We start from the raw sequence: 23,983 nt of genomic DNA, 5'->3' as shown, positions 1-23,983 counted from the left end.
ATTAAAACAAGCAGCTGACCACAAACGGAAAACATTACGTCATAGCCGTCTTCTATCGTGACGTCATGCTTAACTAGCATTACGACCTGATTTTTTAGTGTGGCCTTGAGTTAGGGTTCCTTAGGCTAAACAAAACCAACAAATCTCCAAACAACATGGAGATCAAAATGTTTAATCTTTTGCCAAAAAAAACTCAAAGAAATAAGTGAAAATAAAACTTAAAAAAAACAACTCAAACAATACCTGATTAAACGACCATATTATAAATTACCTTACTTTATTAACGAACACAAAATATAACCTAAACAATAAATAGGAAAGCAACGCTCAATTACACTCACACACAAATACACAATCACAAGAAATTGACGATTCCCCTGTCTACGAGGACAGCGGAGAAGACATAGATGGTAAATGGTAAATAGAGGAAAAACACATTCATGTGCATACTTGCATCCCTTTAAGTACTTGTGCGAGATCAGGTGTACAACATTGCAAATGTGTTTGTTTTCTGATGCTGCAAAATAATATTATTTTTTTCACTAGCATGAAAATTTACTTTTATTACTGGTGTGCTAAAACTGAGTTTAGAAAGGAGTTAGGAAATGGAATGTTTTTGGAGATTTATAATATATCCACAAAATATATATTAATAAATAAATCTATTACTTACATCCATGATTTGTTATGTATATATATAATGTTTACATAAATAAAATAAAAATATAAAATTAATAAATTAACCCGTTCTTCCTATAAATGAATAAATGTTTCATTTATTCTTGGGAACATCCTTTTTCTTCGAGTCTTCCACCACCTGCAAGAAGAAAACGAAGTATTAATTAATTTCCAGAATCCTTACCGTCATTTTATTGAAGACTAAGTTTGCTTTAAAAGTTAACTAGATACTGTATGCTGAAATGAATTACGTATTTTGATATAAATGAAGTACATTCATAGTACTTCAGTAGGAATGTCAGCTTAAAACAATGTATGATATTTCCAAATCTGTTCAAAACAGCCCATAGAGACCTATTTGATTGGTAAAAACACCTTGTATTTATTGGTTCCTAGTTTTGTCATTTTTATTCATTTTGGAAGTGAAAGTTAAAACAGTAAAATATATTAGTGGTTTCTGCTTTAATTGTTACTTTAATGTTTAAGTCACAGACTGTTTTCTGTGTAAAAGTTTATAAGTAGTACAATATTATTTTCCTACTTAAAAACAACACATTACATATAAATATAATTAATGTATACAAAAAACAGCTATAACAAAGTTTGAGAGGCTATTATATTTCTATTTCATTTATTGATTCCATCAGCACCAGAGGCATTTTGAATGGGAGTAATACAAACCCCTATTTTATTTTTTTCAACTGTTGGCCTATTGTTAGAAGGCATCATTGATGTCCGGCCTGATGTTATAAAAGGGTAACTGGATATAGTTTTCAATATTTTTTTTTAATCTTTTTTTTATTGCTGTGTTTATGTATAGATAAATGTATGTATGGATGCAGTAGAGTACCGCAGTTCCAAACTGATTGGGACAAAAACCTGTTTGGATTAGAGGAAAATTGAAACAAACAGATTTATATAATTTTAAAATATTCGGTTTCAGAATCGCAGGACTCTACTGTATGATTTTATGAATGTTGCAGGCTTAAAAGTGTGTTTGCACTAACAACTATAAATAAAATATAATTTATTGATGGATTTTTATTTAACATCTCTACTAGGATTTAATGAGTATGAATGAAAGACATAAAGACCATTCTACTATCAGTGGGTCACCAACAAGATACTTCCAAGACTACATTGAAACCTACCTGAGGTTTAGAGAGATTTTGAGCTTCTTTTTGCTTCTGTGGAATAACCATTGAAGTAGTAATGGTGTTCCCAAGGAAGAGAAAAAAGAAAAGTGCAGACAACACTGGAACCTAAGACATTGAAAATTAGTTTAAAAAGTAGTTCAAGTCAAATATAGCTTCAGAACACAGTGACTCTTAAGCTCTGCGCATAACCTGATACAGTGCTCCTCAAAATGAACATTTTAGAAATCTTTTCAGGCTGGTTGCTTGCCATTATCTGAACACATTCCATGCGTTTTCAAAACAGAATCACTTAAATCTGAGATCTTACCTACGCTATACTTTATGTCTTTATACTTTGTCTGGCCAAAAAGAAGTGTTTATTAGCATCCTCTCATTCTTTCCGTAATATTTTTTTCCGGGGACAATTTATTACTGGTTCTTAGCCAATTTCCCATACAGGGAATGAGCTATTACCGTAGGTCTCATGGTAAGACCTAGACCCGGTACCGATTTACTTTTAGCGAATTTCCCATATAGGGAATATTAGCGAATTTCCCATATAGGGAATAAGCTATTACCGTAGGTCTCATGGTAAGACCTAGACCCGGGACCGATTTACTTTTTCGTTTTGAGGTCCCCAGAGGCCAAAAACACCATCCGTTCAAATTCATATATATATATATATATATATATTTATATATATATATATATATTTATATATGTGTCCGTTAGCGCGATAACTCGAGCAAAATTGATCCGATTTTGATGAAATTTGGTACAAACGTGTAAACCTACATTTATTCGAACGAGTTCGCGAACCAGCATAATCGGACCATGGGATCAGGGGTTTATGGGAGGTTTTATGGGGTAAAAATGGGTTTTTCTCATTTTTGACCCTAAAAACTTTAAATTTCTAAATTTCTCTCTAGACCATTTTGAAGAGCTTAAAAAAACAAATAATTTAGTATATTGAAGTGTTTTTTAATGTTCATTGACTACGGAGAAAATTTAAAAAATTGTAAATTTAAAATTCCCATGTTATTCTTATGGAGAATAAATAAACTGTTCTAGTTTGCTTGTTTATGGATATATTTTAATCAAATTTGGTTTATTTCATACTAAGCTATCAATATTTCAATTGAAAAAACACACCTCAACATCTTCCCGTAACACAAACCTAACTACTCCAGGGTGTCCACAGAAATTTTGTCTTTAATTTCCCTGACTTTCCATGACTATCCATGACCATTAACCATTGATTTCCATGACTCACGAACTTAACTCAAAAATTATAATATACCGTATACACACGAATAATACTGCCTAGACAAGTTATTTCACAGAAAATATTGAAATATGTAATAACAGATAACAATGGAGTACAATAGGTACAACAATGAACTAATACAAACTCAAAACCCATAAACTAAGACAACTGTATAAATTGAAATTGGCGTACATTTGTGAAAAATTCGGAAAATGCTACAATAGTTGGGGTTACGACCCACTAGAGCATTGAAAGGTCCCCTGGAATCCATCCATCATTGGGGATTTCCATGACTTTCCATGACTTTTGCCTATTTCCATGACTTTCAATGACCAGAATTTTTTTCCATGACTTTCCATGACTATCCCTGACTTTCCAGAATGTGGACACCCTGTACTCACTAAAATTAATGTTATTTAAAAATGGAAATAAATCTGAAAATTTATAGGGAATATTTTAGTAGAAATCAAGCCGGGTAAATGGAAATTCGCTTAGTATGCAGGTTTGCTGCGACGGGGGTATTTTTGTTTTGAGGTCCCCAGAGGCCAAAAACACCCTCTGTTCAAATTCATATGTATGTGTATATATATATATATATATATATATATGTATATGTATATATATGTATGTGTATATATTCCCTATCTCAACTAGTAATAATATCAATAATAATTCTTAGATTTTTAAACCCTTCATTTAAAACATTCAGTATATATGAAATAGCAATGGAGGGGGTGCCCAAGGTTGCAAGAGGGGTTAGGTTTGTTGGGGGCGCTAGGAAGAGAATATGGGCACAATTTGCTTGGGCCAATAGCAATCAATCAATCGTTGACGCCACCTAGGTGCGTATTTTAACCCATATATGAGTGAAGGATGAGTGTAGAATGGTGTGTGATGACCTGTGTAGCTTTGTTACTGACTAAGATCAGCTGTTTCATTAGTCAGGATCATTTATTTAAAGCCCAATGATCAGGAACAGCTGGGTCCAGTTTCGAACCATCAAACAGCTACTGACTTTTCTCAGGATCGAACCGGCGACCTCACATCACATTCAAACTGGGGGCCTGAATGGAGATGTGTCTTAACTCAAAGCTTTAATGCAGTTCACCCTGAACTGAAGCCATGAGTTTCAACTGTTCACTGTCAACTCTGACATTCTTCACCTAATCTACAACTTGCTCTCCAATGTCTCATAAGCAGTTTCAGTTTCAGACCAATAAAACATGTGAATTCGGGGACAGAATCGATGTTTGGTGTAGGGAGGGTATAACTGCATATTTTGACACTAATATAGGTTTGAAACAAGGATGTATTTTATCGCCTCTTGAGTTTAGTTTGAAAAAGATTAACATGTTAATGTACGCTGATGATATTGTGTTTTTAGCTCCTACGGCAACCTTTCTGCAACTAATGATTTTGAAATTGGAAAAATATTGTTATTGTTGGAACTTAAAAGTTAATTAAACAAAATCAAAAATTGTTGTGTTTAGAAAAGGAGACAAAATTGCAGATGGTCGAATAAGGGGAAACCAGTTTAAATTGTTAATGAATACAAATATCTGGGCATTTTGTTCACTAAATCTTTATTCTGGGAGACACATTTTAAAGAAAACTCAAAGACAACTACATTTGTAATTAATTCAGTTTGGTCTAAATTAGTAAACTGCAGGACAGCTTCATTAAGTTTAAATTGTTAATGAATACAAATATCTAGGCATTTTGTTCACTAAATCTTTATTCTGGGAGACACATTTTAAAGAAAACTCAAAGACAACTACATTTGTAATTAATTCAGTTTGGTCTAAATTAGTAAACTGCAGGACAGCTTCATTAAGTTTAAATTGTTAATGAATACAAATATCTAGGCATTTTGTTCACTAAATCTTTATCCTGGGAGACACATTTTAAAGAAAACTCAAAGACAGCTACATTTGTAATTAATTCAGTTTGGTCTAAATTAGTAAACTGCAGGACAGCTTCATTAAGTGCTAAGGTCACTTGTTTTGATTGACAATGATATTAGGTAAATCCTGTGTTATAGTGCTCAAGTATGGGGGCTGTTATGAGAGTGAGCAAGTGGAGGCGTTTCAAAAAATGTTTATTAAAATGTTGTTAAGATTGTCTGCAATTGCAGAAAACTACTTGTTGTATATTAATGTTGAATCCCTGCAGCACGGTAGATACAGAATTGGTCGCTTTTTTAAGTGACTGGTATAGAGTAAATGGGCCTTCCTTGAAATCCTAAATCCTTGAACATGGACAAGACTCAAGTAGTTAATTTTCGATTAGATCATAGAAATAGTTTAAAACAGACCACTTTTCCAAATCTTTAGTTAATGTCTGAGAAAACAGTCAATTTTTTGGGTATTCATATAAACAAAAGTCTCACATCCAACTTCCTACATTGACGTTGGCTTTCTCACATTGACAAACCACGGAAAAAACTTTCTTCAGCAATTTTTCTCTCAAAACGATTTCTTAAGTTACAGATACTAAAACTCAATCAACAGTTTATCATTCATATTTTTCATCATTAATGTCATTTGGAATACTTGTCTGGGGAAATTCTTGCCATGGTAAGAAGATTTTTAAGCTTCAAAAGAAGGCACTTAAAATCATAGCTAAAGTATCCCGATGAAGCAAATAAGGGTTTCCTCTCTGTTTTATAGCTATTCTAGTTAAAATTATTTCTATTTTTATTTTCATTGTAAATTTACTGAATATAACTTATTTTCCTAACAAAACCATTATATACAATAAAAAAATAGATGCTTGTATTTATTATGCCAACCAACAGACGGTCCAAAAGACATTTGTTGTAAGTGCTAACTGGAAATGTTGTAAACTTTTTTTTAATTACAAATATTTACAACAAATATCCTGCCGCAAGGTTGAACTATTCCTGGGACACTATTCCTCTACTCTACGAGTGTGACACACAAATAAATAATTAAAAACCATTACTGTTGAAAACCCTTCACTTTTGTTGTCTGTTAAAACACATTCCGGTGGTACACATAGATCCTTTTATGGACATTTTTCAGATTTACAAGAAAATAAGTTAACAAAATAGTTTAAAAAGTACATTTATGCAACACCACTGCTAATTCACACAATAATATTCACAATAACAAAAACTCTCAATATATGGCAGAATATATATTTAGAAAGACAAATGGCACATTACGTGGGATGAGTACCTGCCACGTTGCGTCAGGATGCCTGGCCAGTGTGAACAACTTGTATGCATTGTAGAGCTGGAACAGGTAGCCAGCATAGAGGAAGGGCAGCAGGAAGCTGAGGCCACGCCACATCCATGAGTGGAACCCCTCGATAGTGATGTCCATGTTGTGGCGTTCCCCTAGTGCCTTGAGACGATAGAGCACACCCTGCTGGTACCGGAACTGTAGGTATTGTACAAAGCCTGCAAACCAAGTTCCCTTGTTTGTTAAAGAAACTATTCAGTGCACCATCATCAGTTGAATTAATGAGGCTGCTAAATAAGTTCCTCCAAAAGATTACATACAAACTAGAAGATATGCATTTTATTTGTTATGTTTTTATTTTAGCGAATTTCCCAAGTATAAGCTATATAAGCTTAAACCGTAGGTCTCATGGTAAGACCTGGACTCGGGACCGAATTACTTTTTCGTAACAATAATTACAATCGTAGTACTTATCTGCAATCAATGATACCTAACTCTATTTTTATTTAAATTATTTTATATGTCTTGGTCTTAAAATACCTCAAAGGCTTTCACTTGAGATGAAATGAAATGAAATAATGTTTGAAAAATGAAATAATGTTTATTTCCCAACTGAAAATACAGTTCATGGTATTTTACATAATAAATTACTTAATCCTTGTCTTAAAAATAACTTACAAAATAAATAATATTATAACTAAATGGCACAAAGAAAAAAAAAACCTTATCAACTTATATGGAAATGTGTCTACATAGGCAGGGCCTGTGCGTAGACACGAGTTGCGGGTAATTTGTTTAGTGAATGGGAAAATTATTTTTGGAAGTGATTGTTATCACGTCTCAAAATAAATGTTGTCTTGCTTGGAACTGGACTACGATATTTCTCTGAAACTAAGCAGAATCTAAAGTGCTTCTCAAAAATCAAGTGATAGGTTGAGCGGAGAGGAGTGGCGGGTTGTGTTGAGATATTGATAGTTTTAATCAGTTAAGTTCAAGATACTGTATCGCTCAATCAGAAAATATAAATTTGATTATTTATTGGATATGGAATTTAAATTTAGTTTTAGATATATTTACTTAATTCTAATTACGTTATTCTATTTGTTTTGACCTAAGAACCTTCAGTGAAATACCAGCTTCCATTTGATTTATTGATTATTAAGATCGGACGTACCTTAAGCACACTGCAAAATAACGAACAACCCAAATTGTTAAAAAAATGGAGTTATTTATCATCGATTTATAGTCAAACGATCTTGATTGCAACCTCAACAGTAACTGTCGACTTTGACAGGTTTCAGTGTGCTTCAGGTAGGATTATTAAGATCGGAATCTTAATAATCAATAGCTCAAATGTAAGCTGGTATTTCACTAAAGGTTTTTAGGCCAAACATATCTCCGTTAATAATGGACGGATTATTACAAACGACGTGTCAAAATAAAGTATTTTTTGTGTAGACGCCCCCTTTCACCAATGTTCCTGTAATAAAAATCCTCGGGCTTTGCCCCACAGGCCATCAAAGTTGGAGTTTTTCCCATAAGATTAACATGGGGGAATCTAAATATTTAATTGGAAACTTTGTCCCCGATAATTTGAGAGAACAGCTGGGCGTAGAAACTTGGTAGAGGTGTCCAAAGAAAGGTCTTAGTCTATAGATGAGTTGTTGAGGCCAAAGAGGAAATTTAAGGTCTTTTAAAACAATAAAATCCTAACTCTAACCTCTTATGAAATTTTATACTAATTCCTGAGACTTGATTGCTGTGAAAAATAACAAAACACAATTTATGACAAAATGAAATGTATTAAAGAAAATAACTATTATGCTTACAAATAAAATGAAATAACCCTTAAATGAAAATAAAATGTTACAATTAATATTTAAACAATTTTTAAATGAGCAAAGAGATATAACTGCCAGGTAGGATGGAACCCTGGACTCTGAGATTGAAAGTCCAATGCTCCACCACAAAGACCACTAGACCACAGATGATTAGAAGAATTGAGCTGCAGTGGCTCTATTAGCCTCAGTTAGTGACTATTATACCATTGGAGCTTGTTCAGGATTGATTGCACAGGTATACACTGTAAGTTACTGTACTGAATAAAAGTTTGTTAAAAATAAAGGGATACTGCTGACCCTTGGAAAATTAATTAATAATGAGAAAGGGGTGCTGATGACCCTTGAAATTAATGTCTATAAATGTCTGACTCACGACTACATGGTGAAAAATCTTCTCTTCAGTCCAAGCACATTGTCACATTCTGTCTCTGTCTCTATCCACTCTCTGCCCACTGAAGCAACCGTTGAGACCGTCCAGCATGACCATTGTACCCAACCTGGCAGCTTACCCTATCTATGAGTGGTTTACTTAACTAACTACAATGAATGAATGAAACCATTTCATGAGAATTATTCTAACAAATGGGGAATGCAAAGTTTTAAATATTTATGAAACTACAAATTGAGTTACCTGTTAAGATAAAATTAATATTTTGTAAATACAATAAAATAATACCCCCGCCGCAGCAAACCTGCCGACTAAGCGAATTTCCATTTGTCTGAATTGATTTTCGGTCAAATATATTTTAATAACATTAGGTTTAACGAGTACCTAGGTTTGCTGCTACAAGGAAACTAATAAAGTGTGTTTTTGAGTAAAATATTGATAGCTTAGTACAAAATAAATAAATTTGCCAAGTTTGATCAAAATATATCCATAAACAAGCAAACTACAACATTTGACAATATTCTCCATAAGAATAACATGGGAATTTTAAATTTACAATTTTTTTAATTTTCTCCGTTACTAATAATCGAACAAAAATACTTTTATATACTAAATTATTTGTTTTTTTAAGCTCTTTAAAAAGGTCTAAAGAGAAATCGGGAAATTTTTTTGTTTTGAGGGTCAAAAGTGAGAAAAACCAATTTTTACCCCATAAAACCCCCCGTAAAGCACCGTTCCCATGGTCCGATCGTGCTGGTTCGCGAACTCATTCAAGTTTATCTCACTTTACACCTTTAAACCAAATTTCATCAAAATCGGACAAAAATTACTCAAGTTATCGCCGCGTTCACGGACGTATATATATCTAATATATAAAATTCTCGTGTCACAGTGTTTGTCTGCAAACTCCTCCGGAACGACTTCACCGATCGTTATGAAATTTGGTGTGTAAATTCTGTAGGTATGCGAATCGGACGTAAACTATTTCCCGTTTCGAAATTCTTAAAAGGGCTCCGCCCCAGTGGCTCTGGAGTTTCCCATGTTAACCTTATGAGAAATGGAATTAATGAATCTTAACAGCTGTTTCAATTAAACAAGTTGGTTCTGTTCTATGATGTTCAATAGCATTAAAGTTACAAGGATTACCAACAGGGTGCAGCACTATTATTTCTTTTACATTTATGACAACAGCTAATTTGCAACCAAAAGGTGAGTGAGCAAAGCGAACGAACTTCAACCTGGAGGCGAGTTAGCGTAGCGAACGAGCTAACCTGAAGGCAAGTGAGCGCGGCGAACGAGCTCCAACCTAAAGGTGAGTGAGCGTAGCGAACGAGCTCCAACCCAAAGGTGAGTGAGCGTAGCGAACGAACTTCAACCAGGACGTGATTGAGCGATGCGAACGAGATCATCTTGAAAATTAAACGTAACGGTACTTTCTTTCCATCGGTCTGTCTTAGGGGAAACCTATAACTTAGGCGATACGAAGTTCGCCGGGTCAGCTAGTATATATATATATATATATATATATACATATATAAAAATTTGAACGAATGGTGTTTTTGGCCTCTGGGGACATCAAAATGAAAAAGTAAATCGGTCCCGGGTCTAGGTCTTACCAAGCCACCGACGGTAATAGCTACTTCCCTATAGGGAAATTCGCTAAAATCTACTTATTTTTAATTAAATAAAAAGATGCTTAATCATCAGTTATCAAAAGAAAAACCAAGCAAAATCCCTGAGGAATCTGCCCCAGAAGCCTTTAAAGATCCCTTCACAGAGTTGTTTACATTTTGGCCATGTGAATAATACTTTTTAATGAAACAGCTGTTCATTTTTTTAATTGTATTTCAAACAACACACATTTATTGGGAGTTACTGAATTCTACCAAATAAGTATTTGCAATGTGTTTTTCTGATTTTAAAATTGATTTTCTTCTTTATCATGTCATGTTTTGCAATATAACGTTCCATTACGAAATCAGTGGAAAATCCTTTTATCACAGCAAGTCTTAAATTATTTATTATTGAACTATCTTATATCTATTGTACGGGTTGGTGTCTGCCTTTTTCACCACTTTTGCCTACATTTTATCATATTATTCTACACATATAAAATATTTATGTAGAAATATCTGCTCTTATCGTGTCTAATAAAATCCAAACATAGAAACCTTCCCTAAAATGGTACCCATCTTGGCAAATTATTTGCACCTGCCTATATTACGAACTTTGGCACTGGGTTGGTAACATTATTGAAAATAACACGACATTTTGGCTGTAAAATATGGTACAAAGAAAAAATACTACTTAAGCAGCTACTGTCATGACAGAAATATCCTTTTAAACTAGATCACATAATCCTTTATAAGATACGTTGATTAACAATATGTAAACGTCAATATATACGTAACAGCCAATTTACAGTATTTTTGCTTTTTGGAAATGTCCCATTGCTATGTCATTTGTATTATTTGTTGCCAATGAATCCGCAAGACCATATGAACTAAGAGGCCCCTAACAGTTCAAGAATAAAAGCCAATTTCACTTCAGTATTCCACTACACCTAACATTCCGTAGAGAGATTATATTGACAACTTTATGTTATTGATAATGCTGAGACAACTAACTGACATCCCCCATGTCAAGGACTTCCAGCTTTAAAAGTAACCCCACAATCAATTTCTCAAAACTATGCTAGAGGGTTCATTCATTGGCACAGAAGTACGAAATGAACTGACGCGACGTGGCGAAGGAAAAATCAAACTTACACTGTAACGGATATAGGCCTACCTCCCTTTGAAGTTAGAATATGTCTTCCCAAAAAAATATTTTCTTTTGAAATAAAATCATATTACACTGATAAAATCACGGAAGTGTTTGACTACTAAAGATCCACCAATACGATTTTAATACTATTTAAAGGTTCTTCCAAAGGAAGAGATACCATATAACATACTAATAATAACACTGATGACGTACGGTATGGGGAATATTTTATTCATTGAATGATCAACCAAATTTGGCAACTAACGCAATTACAGTAGAACGTCGATTATCCGAAGCCCGGTCATCCGAAACGTCGGTTAACCGAAAGGAAGAAAGAAGCAAAAATCAATAAAATCGCGCGGCAATCACGACTGGCCGTAGCGCTACGCCACTGCACGGCTGCTAAGTGGTGAAAGTCTAAATATAGCTCAAAGGTCTGACCCTCCCCCTTCCCCCCAAACCCCTACTTCATTCACTGTTGTTACGCCCGCTCACTTCGAGGTCATTGCACAACCCCTCCCTCCCTTCTATTGTTTTTCATTGCCAGTCAGTCGCCGGCGACTGCTTTGAGTTGACCTATTCTGTTGTAACAGCTAAAAAAATAGGTTAGGACAACTACCTCTTGCTTATTTCTACACTGTAAAAATATTTGTATTACTGTAGAATCTACAGTAGTAAATATTATCCAGTATTTCATGTAAACACAAGTTACATTTGACCAAATATTGATTTTTTACCAATTTAAACCAAACTCAACTCGAAACTGCCGAGTAAAAAAATAAGCTTGAGTTTCAAGGCCGTACTCGACTCGAACTCGAAATCTCAAGTACTCGCACATCTCTATAATTAATCAAATTTATATTATTGTACAGTATCCACAGACGTGAAATCGGCAAATCGCCGCCGGCCGCTATCCCTTCCCGTCATTTCCCGTTCCCCGTATTTTTCCCGTCAATGACCGATTATCCGAAAAATCAGTTATCCGAACAACCCCAATCCCCAATTAATTCGGATAATCGACGTTCTACTGTAATATCATCATTGTTTTTACACTTATTACTCTTTAAACAATGCTAAATGCTCAAAATATGCATATTTCACCCAATTTATCGCAGTTAGATGAATTAACGTAAGCCTTGAAAGTAACCGTCGATTTCGACGGGTTTCTCTAGTAACTTTTAAATGGTGAGGAAATTGTCTAAAGTGGAAGGTGGTATTCTGAAAGAGATTAAAATTTCCAACAAATTGATACCATACTATGAAAATTTACTTTGGTTGCTTTCAAAGTATTGTCAACTACGGAATCTTATTCTGGGGAAACAGTATTCTCGCAAGCAGAATACTACTTCTTCAAAAAAGAATAAAAGAATAATTGATAATGCTCCATACCTTGCCCATTGTAAAACCCTTTTTGTTGAAGCAAAAGTCCTTACGGTGCCAGCAATATTTATTTTGGAATCTGCCCTAATAGTTAAGAAGAACCCGAACACATTTCCACAAAACAATACAATACACAACTACTCAACAAGGCAAAAAAACAACATTCATCTAAATCAAGTCAACTCAAGTTTAGTAAAGGACGGACCAAAGTTTTTATCAAGCTTAATCTACAACTTGATCCCTCTAAATATCAAAAACATTGAAGATCAAGATGAATGCAAGAGGAAATTTAAAGAATATTTATTGAAGAGGCCATATTATTCTGTTGAAGAATATCTAAAAGAAAAATAGGCCAAAAAAACTGACGACAACGGCGCAGCTGCGCTACCAGTGGGAGGTCACCAAGTATCAAGTAAGTAAGTAAGTATACACTTCTTGGAAACACTAAAAAAGGCAGCCAAAAGTCTCACCCAAATAAAAAGTGTGAAAAACACCGTTTTCAATGTATTTCTTATGGAAAACATGTTTTTTTGAAATTTTTCACCAAATCAAAAACAAACTTTCATAATTATTTGCAAATCTACACGAATTAAGCTTTCCAACGACCCATTAATTAATAAAATTGGTCCAGTAGAACTCTAGATTTAGTTGTACAAAGATTTTTAAAACTGAATTATATATAGAATAGATGGGAAATTCGCTAAAAGTAAAGTTCTCACAGCTTAAACAGCTTTTTGTTGCTGCTTGGTTCAAAGTAGCTGTTGTCATAAATGCAAAAAGAGTAAATAGCGCTGCACCCTGTTGGTAAATCTTATAACCTTTTAACGTTATTGAATATCGTAGAACTAATTTGTGCAGTTAAAACAGCTGGTAAAATTTTTTAATTCCTTTTAAATATGAATAACATAAGGTTAACATAAGAAACTCTAGAGCCACTGGTGTGGAGTCCGATTTATGAGATAAGAAGAATATGTCTTTATGTTAATCGGGAATGTGAGCTATCATGATACCAAAATTTTAACCCAATACGACCTGAACTTCAAACAAACAAACAAACACACAAACTTTCTCATTTATAATATTAGTATGAAATGATAAGCCTATTTCTATAATTTCTGGAATTACCACTGCTTGAAAATCCTACTTACTGATATAAACATTGAAGAACATGAATTGTGGCCGAAATTCATACCAACAGGAAGAGTTTGGCCAGATTAGAAGCACTGCTGATACAGCTGTAGAGATGAAGTGGTGTAGTCTGTGAAATATCAATAACTATTAGGTTACACATGGCAATAGTAGAAACTAAGATATTGATGTAGTCTGGACCGCATATGTGTAAACCATAGGAATTTGTGGTAGTTTTAGGATAGTTTAAAGTTTTGACTAACATAAAGCAAAAGAATAGTACCTATTTATTAGTCATCATACACATACTAAGTTTGAAGTTGGTATCTTAAGTGATTCCAAAGTTATGGGAAGCTAGGAAAAAATACATACACAACGACAGACAGAAAACAAAGCGAGATAAGGTATCCAACTTCAAACTTAGTACGTGTATGATCACTAATAGGTACTATTCTTTTGCTAAGTATCAAATTTCTACTTTGTATAATTAAAAAATGGTGGACATTTTCATTTTTAAAAGCTTAATAACTCAAAAATCATCAGATTTATACAGAAGTGACAAGCTACAAAAAGGATTTAAATTTAATTCACTTTACAGAAATGTACAGTTTTTATAGGGATAATACCTGTTAATTTATTGAATTTGCCCAAATATTTAGTTTTCACTTATTTATTCTTCTCTTTGTTATTTTTGTTTATACACTACCCAGTACCCCTGTATAGGCCAATCACCGGAGAGTAGGTAGGCAAGATTTGAATTAGAATTATTATTCTTCAACACCAAGCTAACAGCTAAGATGGTGTTTGCTGTGATAACCTATCATTTGGTGATTTCCCTCAGATGGTAGGATCCTGAACAAATTACTCCAATGCATAGTAATAAGAAATTATAATTTGATTCTTCTAAATAATGGAAATCCTTTATAATCTTCCTTATAAATGACGATATTACTATACCGGTATCAGTAATTAAATAAGGCAACAGTCTTACTTGGTAAAATTCCTATGATCTGACTGGCTTAAATAGGCTGTGATTCCCAGTTCCTACGGACTATGACTGTTTCAAGTACAGTAGGCCTAATGCTTGAACTCGTATTTTCACGACTTTGTACAATTTTTAAGGGAATCAGCCAACTAAGAAAGAATTGAAGAAACAGCTCATTACAAAAATGACTTTAGTTAATTAACAGCTGCTCTCCAGTTCTGCCAACAAGGGAAGTGTAATATAGTGAAACTAGTTAGCCATTGATCATGATATTATATGTACATTATATATTCTGTGAATTAAAATAATTTAAATTTAATAAACATTTCCCTTACATCAGTATATGTTATGACCCTATAACAACTGTACATCTCTGTAAAGTGAATTAAATTCCCACCCTTTTTGTTATTTGTAATTTTTTTATAAATCGTGTGGTTTTTAAATAATTAAGCCTATGAAAAATTAAAATGGTTGCCATTATAAAACTATACAAAGTAGAAATATCTTGATACTTTGCAAAAAAAAAGTTCCTATTATAGTACAATAAAAATATTTTTTGACCCAAAAAAAATTAGCACAACCGGGGAATTTGGTACAGATGTTGAGTGTACCTTCCTTTTGAACATACTAAAAGTCCCCTAAAATTGAAGCTGTGCTACGGCCGCCATAATGGAAAATGGCGGCATATTTCTGTATTTTTCACTATTGTGACTTTATTATTAGAGTTTCAGGAAAAAGCTAAATATACAAAATGTAGGTCATCTAAAAATACACATTTTTTGTATTTACTATCTTTCTCTAAACCCAACGGTTTTTGAGTTATTTGTTATTAAGTAGGCCTATATTTAGTTTTTTCTATTTATCAAAAATAGGTGAAACACATGGAAATTGACCGTTACTTTCAAGGATTATGATAATTTATCCCATTTAGTTAAATAGTGTGATACTATAAAATCTTAAAATTTAAGCTTATTTTATGAGTAAAACAACTCCGCCACAGCAAACCTGCAGACTCAGCAAATTTCCATTTGATTGGATGTTTTATTAAATGTATATAAATAAAATTAGGTTCAACAGGTACCTAGGTTTGCTGCTACAGGTAGGTTATTATAGTGTGTTTTTTTTAAATATCAATAATTTAGTATAAATAACTAATTTTCCAAGTTTGATCATAATATATCTATCAACAAGCAAACTACAACAGTTAACTAATTCATAAGAATAGCATGGGAGTTTTAAATTTACAATTTTTAATATACAAATTTTGGTTGTGTTTACTAAAAAGATGGTGATTATTCGTCACGATTAGAATATTAACCAAATGGGTTTTCAAAAGGAGATGGAGCCTGTTATTAAAGTAATATTAATTCGTACCAAGCACCGAAAATATTGTATGCAGTGAGGTAATCTACCATAATTTGTAAAGTACGCAATAGTCATATTAATATTTTATCCTCATGTTTTACCCGTTTAATAGTTAACATTTTAGTATTTTGATGGCAACACCACACTAACTAACTATACTTGACATCCCATTGTAAATTTGGAAGGCTGTTTTTCGTGTCTAGTTCATGTTGGTGACTAATTAAGTATGGTATAGTATAGTTTGAAAATTAAGTATAGTTAGTTTTATTTATCAAAAATCTGTGAAACCCATCACAATCGACGGTTACTTTCAAGGTTTACGACAATTATTCATCCCACTTAGTTGATATCAGAGTGATAGTGGTAGTGCCATCAAAATATTAAAATGTTAATTTATTAAATGGGTAAAAATGAGTATAAAATATTAATAAGACTATTACTTTACAAAATATGGTTTATTACCTCACTGCATACAATATTTCCGATACTTGGTACGAGTTAATATTACAGTACTTAAATAACTTGCTTCATCTCCTTTTGAAAACCCCTTCGGTTAGTATTCCAATCGTGACGAATAATCGCCATATTTTTAGTAAACATAACCAAAATTTGCATGTTTAAATTTGTAAATGTAAATCTTAAACTACCATGCTATTCTTATGAATTAGTTAACTGTTGTAGTTTGTTTGTTTATAGATTTATTATGATCAAACTTGGAAAATTAGTTATTTTATACTAAATTACTGATATTTTACTAAAAAAAACACACACCATAATAACCTACATGTAGCAGCAAACCTAGGTACCTGTTGAATCTAATTTTATTTAAATACAATTAATAAAACATCCAATCAAATGGAAATTTGCTGAGTCTGCAGGTTTGCTGAGGCGGAGTTGTTTTACTCATAAAATAAGCTTAAATATTAAGATTTTATAGTATCACACTATTTAACTAAATGGGATAAATTATCATTATCCTTGAAAGTAACGGTCAATTTCCATGTGTTTCACCTATTTTTGATAAATAGAAAAAACTAAATATAGGCCTACTTAATCACAAATAACTCAAAAGCCGTTGGGTTTAGAGAAAGATGATAAATACAAAAAAATCTGTATTTTTAGATGGACTACATTTTGTATATTTAGTTTTTTCCTTTATCTCTAATAATAAAGTCACTATAGTGAAAAATACAGAAATATGCCGCCATTTTCCAATATGGCGGCCGTAGCACAACTTCAATTTTAGGTGACTTTTAGTATGTTCAAAAGGAAGGTACACCCAACATCTGTACCAGACTCCCCGGTTGTGCTAATTTTTTTTTAGGATTATGGAATTTTTCTCATATTTTTACTGCACTATTAGTCATCATACACATACCAAGTTTGAAGTTGGCACCTCTAGTGGTTCCAAAGTGAAGTTATTTAAAAAATACATACGCACTGACAAACAGAAAACGAAGCAAAATAGGGCATTTTATGTTAATGATTTTTTTTTTTTTTTTGACCTGAGGAACACGGAGTTTCAGGAGAGAGTTTCAAAACTCCCTGTATAATTTGACAAACTGATGTAATAGGTCTTAAAAATGTTAAGATTAATTTGAATTCAAAGCTTGTATAGTATGTTTTTCCAAGGTCTGTCTTCAGTAGTAAAGATAAATATTTTGTAGGTAATCGTTTACATGTTAGGGGTCCTTTAGCTAAAGGTAGGATTTCAAATTGCCAGCTTTTGTTATAGGACAAATTCTGCTGATATTGACACAACTTGAATATATGTCATTTTAACAAGCTAAAAGTTATTGTAGAAAAGGACAATGGTAGGATAGAAGTAGCAGACAACACTTAACCCTCCAGTACATGCTCTGCTTGAGTCCGCACATTTGAAAAAGCGCGCCAATAAAAGTGAATCCGCAAGCGAAATGACATGACCTACCTTCCACCACCACCTTTCCAAGGACAATGGCGGTGTTTTGACCATATTAGCGTCAGTTGGCCCTGAGCTACGAGGGTGTAAAGTTAGGCGCGTCATGTTTAAAGAGGATGAAGAACAGGCCACTGATTGAATGATTGGTTTTTTAAGAGAACATTTTCAATTTGAAATATTTGTAATTATTTTGAAATTTATCTATATCTATTTACCTATATTTGGATTATTTAAAATTTTGATGCAATATGAACTTTTTTAGGTAGGCCTATATAAAAGAGCGTTTCCAGTAAGAAGTATACGTGGACTGTCAATCCGCGTGTGTGTACTGGTGTTACTATTAGCCGCGCGTGTACTGGAGGGTTAACTGCCTACCATTTACATTTCTATTATTTTGAGGCCGTTTCCACAAAATTGACCTCAACACTAAAGAGGAGAAGTATGCCATACCTACCAACACTAATTGACTCGTCTATATTCTACCAAAAATATATACAGTATGCAGACTTACCTCCACCAACCTTTTATCCTGGAGCCATTAACTTTAAGAATGCTCTCCCGGATAGTTAGTGTGCAATAGTACCAGACAAGAAGAAACATGAAACTCAACTCTAGCACTCTGAAAGATAAAAATAGGTATCATTATTGAAAATTGTAAGGCTTTCCAAAACAAAAGTATAATTTTTTACTCTTTGTGCTCTAAAGTCTGATGTATCAAACACAAGTGTCACACAACCAAACTACCACATACAGAACACACTACATCTAAGTATTAATTTACTCAACAAAATGTTAGAAACCTAGGTCTGACATGTGCTAGGTCATTGGTCAGGCCTGATGGGAGAGGCTCTCCTGGGACGGCTTGAGTGGAAAAAATATTATTAGATTTGATTTCTATTGTTTATAAATTAAATATGTTTTCATCCTGTATGAAATCCCAAGCAATGGAGTAAGTATATAATATGTAAATCATATATCTGTATTTTTGCAACTCATGGTAAAGGCCGGCCATTTTTTGTTCCGCTACAGCAGACAACAAGCGGTAAGAAAGCATTTTTAGTAAATTGCATAAACATGTTTGTAGGCAGAATGATATAAAGTTAAGTTTATGAACTTGACCTAACAGAAGTGTTAGGTTCTATGAAAAAAAATACTAAAAAAAATTGAAAATAGTTTAAAAATTAAGATAGGTACATTTAATGTACAGCTAGAAAATATTTAAAACTATTCCAAGTCAATATTCATTTGAGATTCTATTGTAAGCAAATTTATTTTCTGCTCTAAAGATTTTCCCAATTGATAAAAACATTCTATTCTGGTTTATTTCTAGAGGTTATTTAAAAAAAAAATTATAATGCCAAATAACTTTCTTAACTGAGCGGAGCAAGCGAAGCTCTTATACGTTGACTTTAATGCATTTCGTAATACGCAAACTCCTCCTAGACGGCTGGATCAATCGTTTTAAAATTTTGGATGGTGATAAAGACCATATCGGTGAGTGCCAACATCTATATGGCGTTAAAAATAACTCTCAGGAATCCGCCCCACTGGGTTCAATGTAATCCTTATGGAAGCAGTATTTGACACATAAACAAAGACATATGATCAGCTGTTGACTTTTGAATGCAGTAGATAAAGACAGCTATTTCATTGTTCATAGCATTATTCCACAGATATTAGAACAGAAACGGTATGAATCATAAATATAATCAAATGACGACACTAGCTTGAGGTCCGTGACGTAGGAAGTGCTAAAGGAAGTACTAAAGGTAAGCAGTCTGGAGTGTGAAAACTGTTTATGACGATTAGATTTAGGTATCTGCATTCCAAAAACTATAAGGGAAGGGAGGAAAACGGGTCCGCGACGTAGGAAGTGATGAAGGAAGTAGTCAAGTTGAGCTGTCCGGAGTGTGGGAACTGTTTATGACCATTAGATTAAGGTATTTGCAATCCTATGATGCTATGGGAAGGGAGGCTAACAGGTCCGCGACGTAGGGATGAGTGGTGAAGGAAGTAGTAAAGGCGAGCAGTCCGGGGTGTGGGAACTGTTTATGACGATTAGGATAAGGTATCTGCAATCATAAAATGCTATGGGAAGGGAGGCTAACAGGTCCGCGACGTTGGAAGTGGTGAAGGAAGTAGTCAAGGCAAGCTGTCCGGAGTGTGGGAACTTTTTATGACGATTAGATCAAGGTATCTTCAATCCTAAAATGCTATGGGAAGGGAGGTAAACGGGTCCGTGACGTAGGAAGTGGTGAAGAAAGTAGTAAAGGCGAACAGTCTGGAGTGTGGGAACTGTTCATGACGATTAGATTAAGATATCAACAAACATAAAATGCTATGGGAAGGGAGGAAAACGGGTCCGCAACGTAGGAATGATGAAGGAAGTAGTATATGCGAGCTGTCCGGAGTGTGGAACTGTTTATGACGATTAGATTAAGGTATCTGCAATCATAAAATGCTAAGGAAAGGGAGGGAAACAGGTCCGTGGCGTAGGAAGTGGTGAAGGAAGTAGTAAAGGCGAGCAGTCCGGAGTGTGGGAACTGTTTATGACGATTAGATCAAGGTATCTGCAATCCTTAAATGCTATGGGAAGGGAGGTAAACAGGTCCGTGACGTAGGAAGTGGTGATGGAAGTAGTAAAGGCGAGCAGTCTGGAATGTGGGAACTGTTCATGACGATTAGATTAAGGTATCAACAAACATAAAATGCTATGGGAAGGGAGGAAATCGGGTCCGCGACGTAGGAAGTGATGAAGGAAGTAGTCAAGGCGAGCTGTCTGGAGTGTGGGAACTGTTTTTGACGATTAGATTAAGGTATCTGCAATCATAAAATGCTATGGAAAGGGAGGGAAACAGGTCCGTGGCGTAGGAATTGGCGATGGTAGTAGTAAAGGCGAGTAGTCCCGAGTGTTGGAACTGTTTATGACGATTAGATTAATGTATCTGCAATCATAAAATGCTATGGGAAGGGAGGTAAACAGGTCCGTGACGTAGGAAGTGGTGAAGGTAGTAGTATATGCGAGCAGTCCGGAGTGTAGGAACTGTTTATGACGATTAAATTAAGGTATCTGCAATCATAAAATGCCATGGGAAGGGAGGAAAACGGGTCCGCGACGTAGGAAGTGATGAAGGAAGTAGTCAAGGCGAGCTGTCCGGAGTGTGGGAACTGTTTATGACGATTAAATTAAGGTATCTACAATCTTAAAATTCTATGGGAAGAGAGGGAAACATGTCCGCGACGTAAGAAGAGGTGAAGGAAGTAGTAAGGTGAGCAGTGTGGAGTGTGGGAACTGGAAACCGTTTGTAGCGGTTAGAATAATGTATCTGCAATGCTGAAATGCTATGAGAAGGGATGGAAGCATCCCCACGACATAGAAAATGGTGAAAGAAGTAGTAAAGGCTAGCAGTGCGAAGTGTGGGGAATGTTTGTGGCAATTATATTAATGTATCTAAAATACTAAATTGCTATGGAAAGTGATGAAAACAGGTCCACGATGTAGGAAATGGCTTAGAAAGTAGTTAAGTATGACCATAGTGTGAAAACCGTCTATGGCAGTTAGATTGATGTATCTTTAATCCAAAAATGCTATGAGAAGGGAAGGAAACAAGTCTATGACGTAGGAAATGGTGAAGGAAGTAGTAAGGCTTGCAGTGCAGAGTGTGGGAACTGTCTTTAGCAATTACATTAATGTATCTGCAATCCTAAAATGCTATGGGAAGAGAGGGAAATAGGTCCACGACGTAGGGGGTGGTGAAGGAAGTAGTAAAGGTGAGCGTGTTGAGTGTGGGAATGGATTAATGTATCTGCAATGCTAAAACACTATGGGAAGAGACTGTAGACTGTAGGTTAAAATAATTATGAAGCACGAATCGATACATATTTCGATACATGAAATCGTTTATAATAGTAATTTACAACTGAGTTGACAACAGCTGATTTTTACTCCATAGAGGATAAAAACTATTTTTACTTCATAAAGAGTAAAAATGCTACTTTAGACCCGCAACGCATGCATTAAAAACGACTGTTATTACTGCAGTATGACCAAAACAATATAATATAAACCCTTGATGACTACGCTCAATTTTGTGGATGCCTCTGCGAACGCCACCTAGTAACAGGTTTAAATGTGACTTGTAATTTAACAACAGATGATCCTTAAGTTGAATGTTTAACCACAGTGAGATGGTAAACAAGAGACAAAACAGTTTATGAAAATGGATTTTAAATAGCCTAAGCTACTTTCAGTGATGGTTGTAACCTGATTGAGGAAGGTAAATCACTCTTTATCATTCTTGATTGTATAGATTTACAATAAAAATTAAATTAATGTAAATTACTAGTTACAAGAACAACATTAGTAGATACAAACAAAAATAATGTTTTAAAGGTATTATGTTATTTGTTTTGCCTTGGAAACAAGTTTTAAATTTCATTAAAATGCGCAATTAGCGCACGGGTCCCTTCATTTGTTCTTAAAAGGTTTAAGTTGGTTATTGTCATTAAAATTAAAGTGAAATTAATAGGAAACCATGATTTTTATAGGGTAGTCTTAGTTTCTATTTTGTATAGGTTTATTATATTGTATTTTGAATCAAGAGCCTTTTCATGGAATCAAGACTGAAATAGGAATATAATAAACTAAAATTATAACTCATTCCAAATATAGATAGCATCTTTTAAATAACATTTAATCATATAGAAACTAGACATAGAAACAAATGAAATTACTCGTTTCTGCGCTGCTAGCTTAGTGATTAGCATATGGTACCCGTGCATGTGAATAAGAGGTAATAAATAATAATTACACTCACCTGATATTTGTACATAAATTGATAACGGATAGAACAAATCCAATGATACTCAATACAAGTTTGAACTTTTCATATTCATCTTTGTACCTAAATCTGAAAAAAAAAGATTTTTTGGTAAAATTTTTGGCCTTCAAACATTCTAAGAATTTTAACAAATTTTTAAAATTAGAAATAAGGAGGTTAACATAGAAGCCAGTTGAATTTATTATTGAATATCCAAAAATACTTGTTCAAATCTGTATTTACTCAGGGAGTCAAGATAGTTAAAAGAATCCACCTTCAGTGTAGCAGGGAAATAAAAAATAAAAAATACATATAGTAGATAAAAGTTTTATAATAATTAATTTTTGAGCTTTTGTAAATCAGTTAAATGCATTTGTACATAGTAGTATTTATACACATGTGTTCAATATAAATAAAACTAGAGGTCGTCCAGTGGTTGAAAACTCAACCAAAAATATGTTATGGACAATTATCTCTATTTTTAACCCACGATCTATTTTCAACGCAATAAAACATGTGATTGAAATGTTGTCCATTTGTTTTGATTTTGTGTTTATATGTAGTTTTTATTTCATCACCAGCATGGCAACCCATAAGGCCCATGCACTTTTTAATTTTTAATAATTTTTTGTGCTTATTTTTTTGCCTATTTTTTTTTATAAAGATATTCTGCACATCTAAAGGAAAATATCTTTCTAACAGCATGCATGGATTTTTTCTGCGATGCACGCGAGCTGAGAAAAAGGTTTTCGAAAAACATGCTTGCCTATTAATACATAGGATACTAAAACACAAACTTGGTCTGAAAACATAATCGATGCAGCAAACCTTCAGAAATTTATGTTAGGTGAATTTCAAATGATTTTGCCGAAATTTATAAGGATATATTTATAAACATAGCCTTCAGCAATTAATGAAATTCTCCTTGGGTATTCCATAGGAGACAATAGACTGTATTTAGCATTCAAAACTTGATGAATCAAAACACATGGAATATTGTACAGATAAGGGACTTGATTGGCAAAAAATATTTTTGAATTCTTCATTAAAGACTAAAAAAAATTGTTGGACATACTACCACCCTTCCATGGGTTACCTCGGG

At 33.8% G+C, this 23,983-nt stretch overlaps 1 protein-coding gene across 1 annotated transcript in view; it reads right to left on the bottom strand.

Annotated features, from left to right (window-relative positions):
• Nucleotides 1-622: 622 nt before the first annotated feature.
• LOC128991644 (transmembrane protein 120 homolog) overlaps nt 623-23,983 on the bottom strand; it is a 42,606-nt gene continuing 19,245 nt past the window's right edge. The window contains exons 4-9 of the mRNA XM_054414760.1: nt 22,879-22,971; nt 18,573-18,680; nt 13,811-13,920; nt 6,282-6,505; nt 1,830-1,940; nt 623-817 (exon numbers count right to left, since the gene is read on the bottom strand). Coding sequence (XP_054270735.1) covers nt 773-817; nt 1,830-1,940; nt 6,282-6,505; nt 13,811-13,920; nt 18,573-18,680; nt 22,879-22,971 — 691 coding nt within the window. The 3' untranslated portion in view covers nt 623-772. The remainder of the gene's footprint in view (nt 818-1,829; nt 1,941-6,281; nt 6,506-13,810; nt 13,921-18,572; nt 18,681-22,878; nt 22,972-23,983) is intronic.

Source organism: Macrosteles quadrilineatus, unplaced genomic scaffold (assembly GCF_028750875.1).
Source record: "Macrosteles quadrilineatus isolate MER2022 unplaced genomic scaffold, UCM_ALF_1.0 Scaffold_1__1_contigs__length_201487025, whole genome shotgun sequence".
Taxonomy (NCBI): Eukaryota; Metazoa; Arthropoda; class Insecta; order Hemiptera; family Cicadellidae; genus Macrosteles; species Macrosteles quadrilineatus.
Note: the sequence above shows the minus strand (reverse complement) of the source record. Positions and strands in the feature narration are given on the sequence as shown.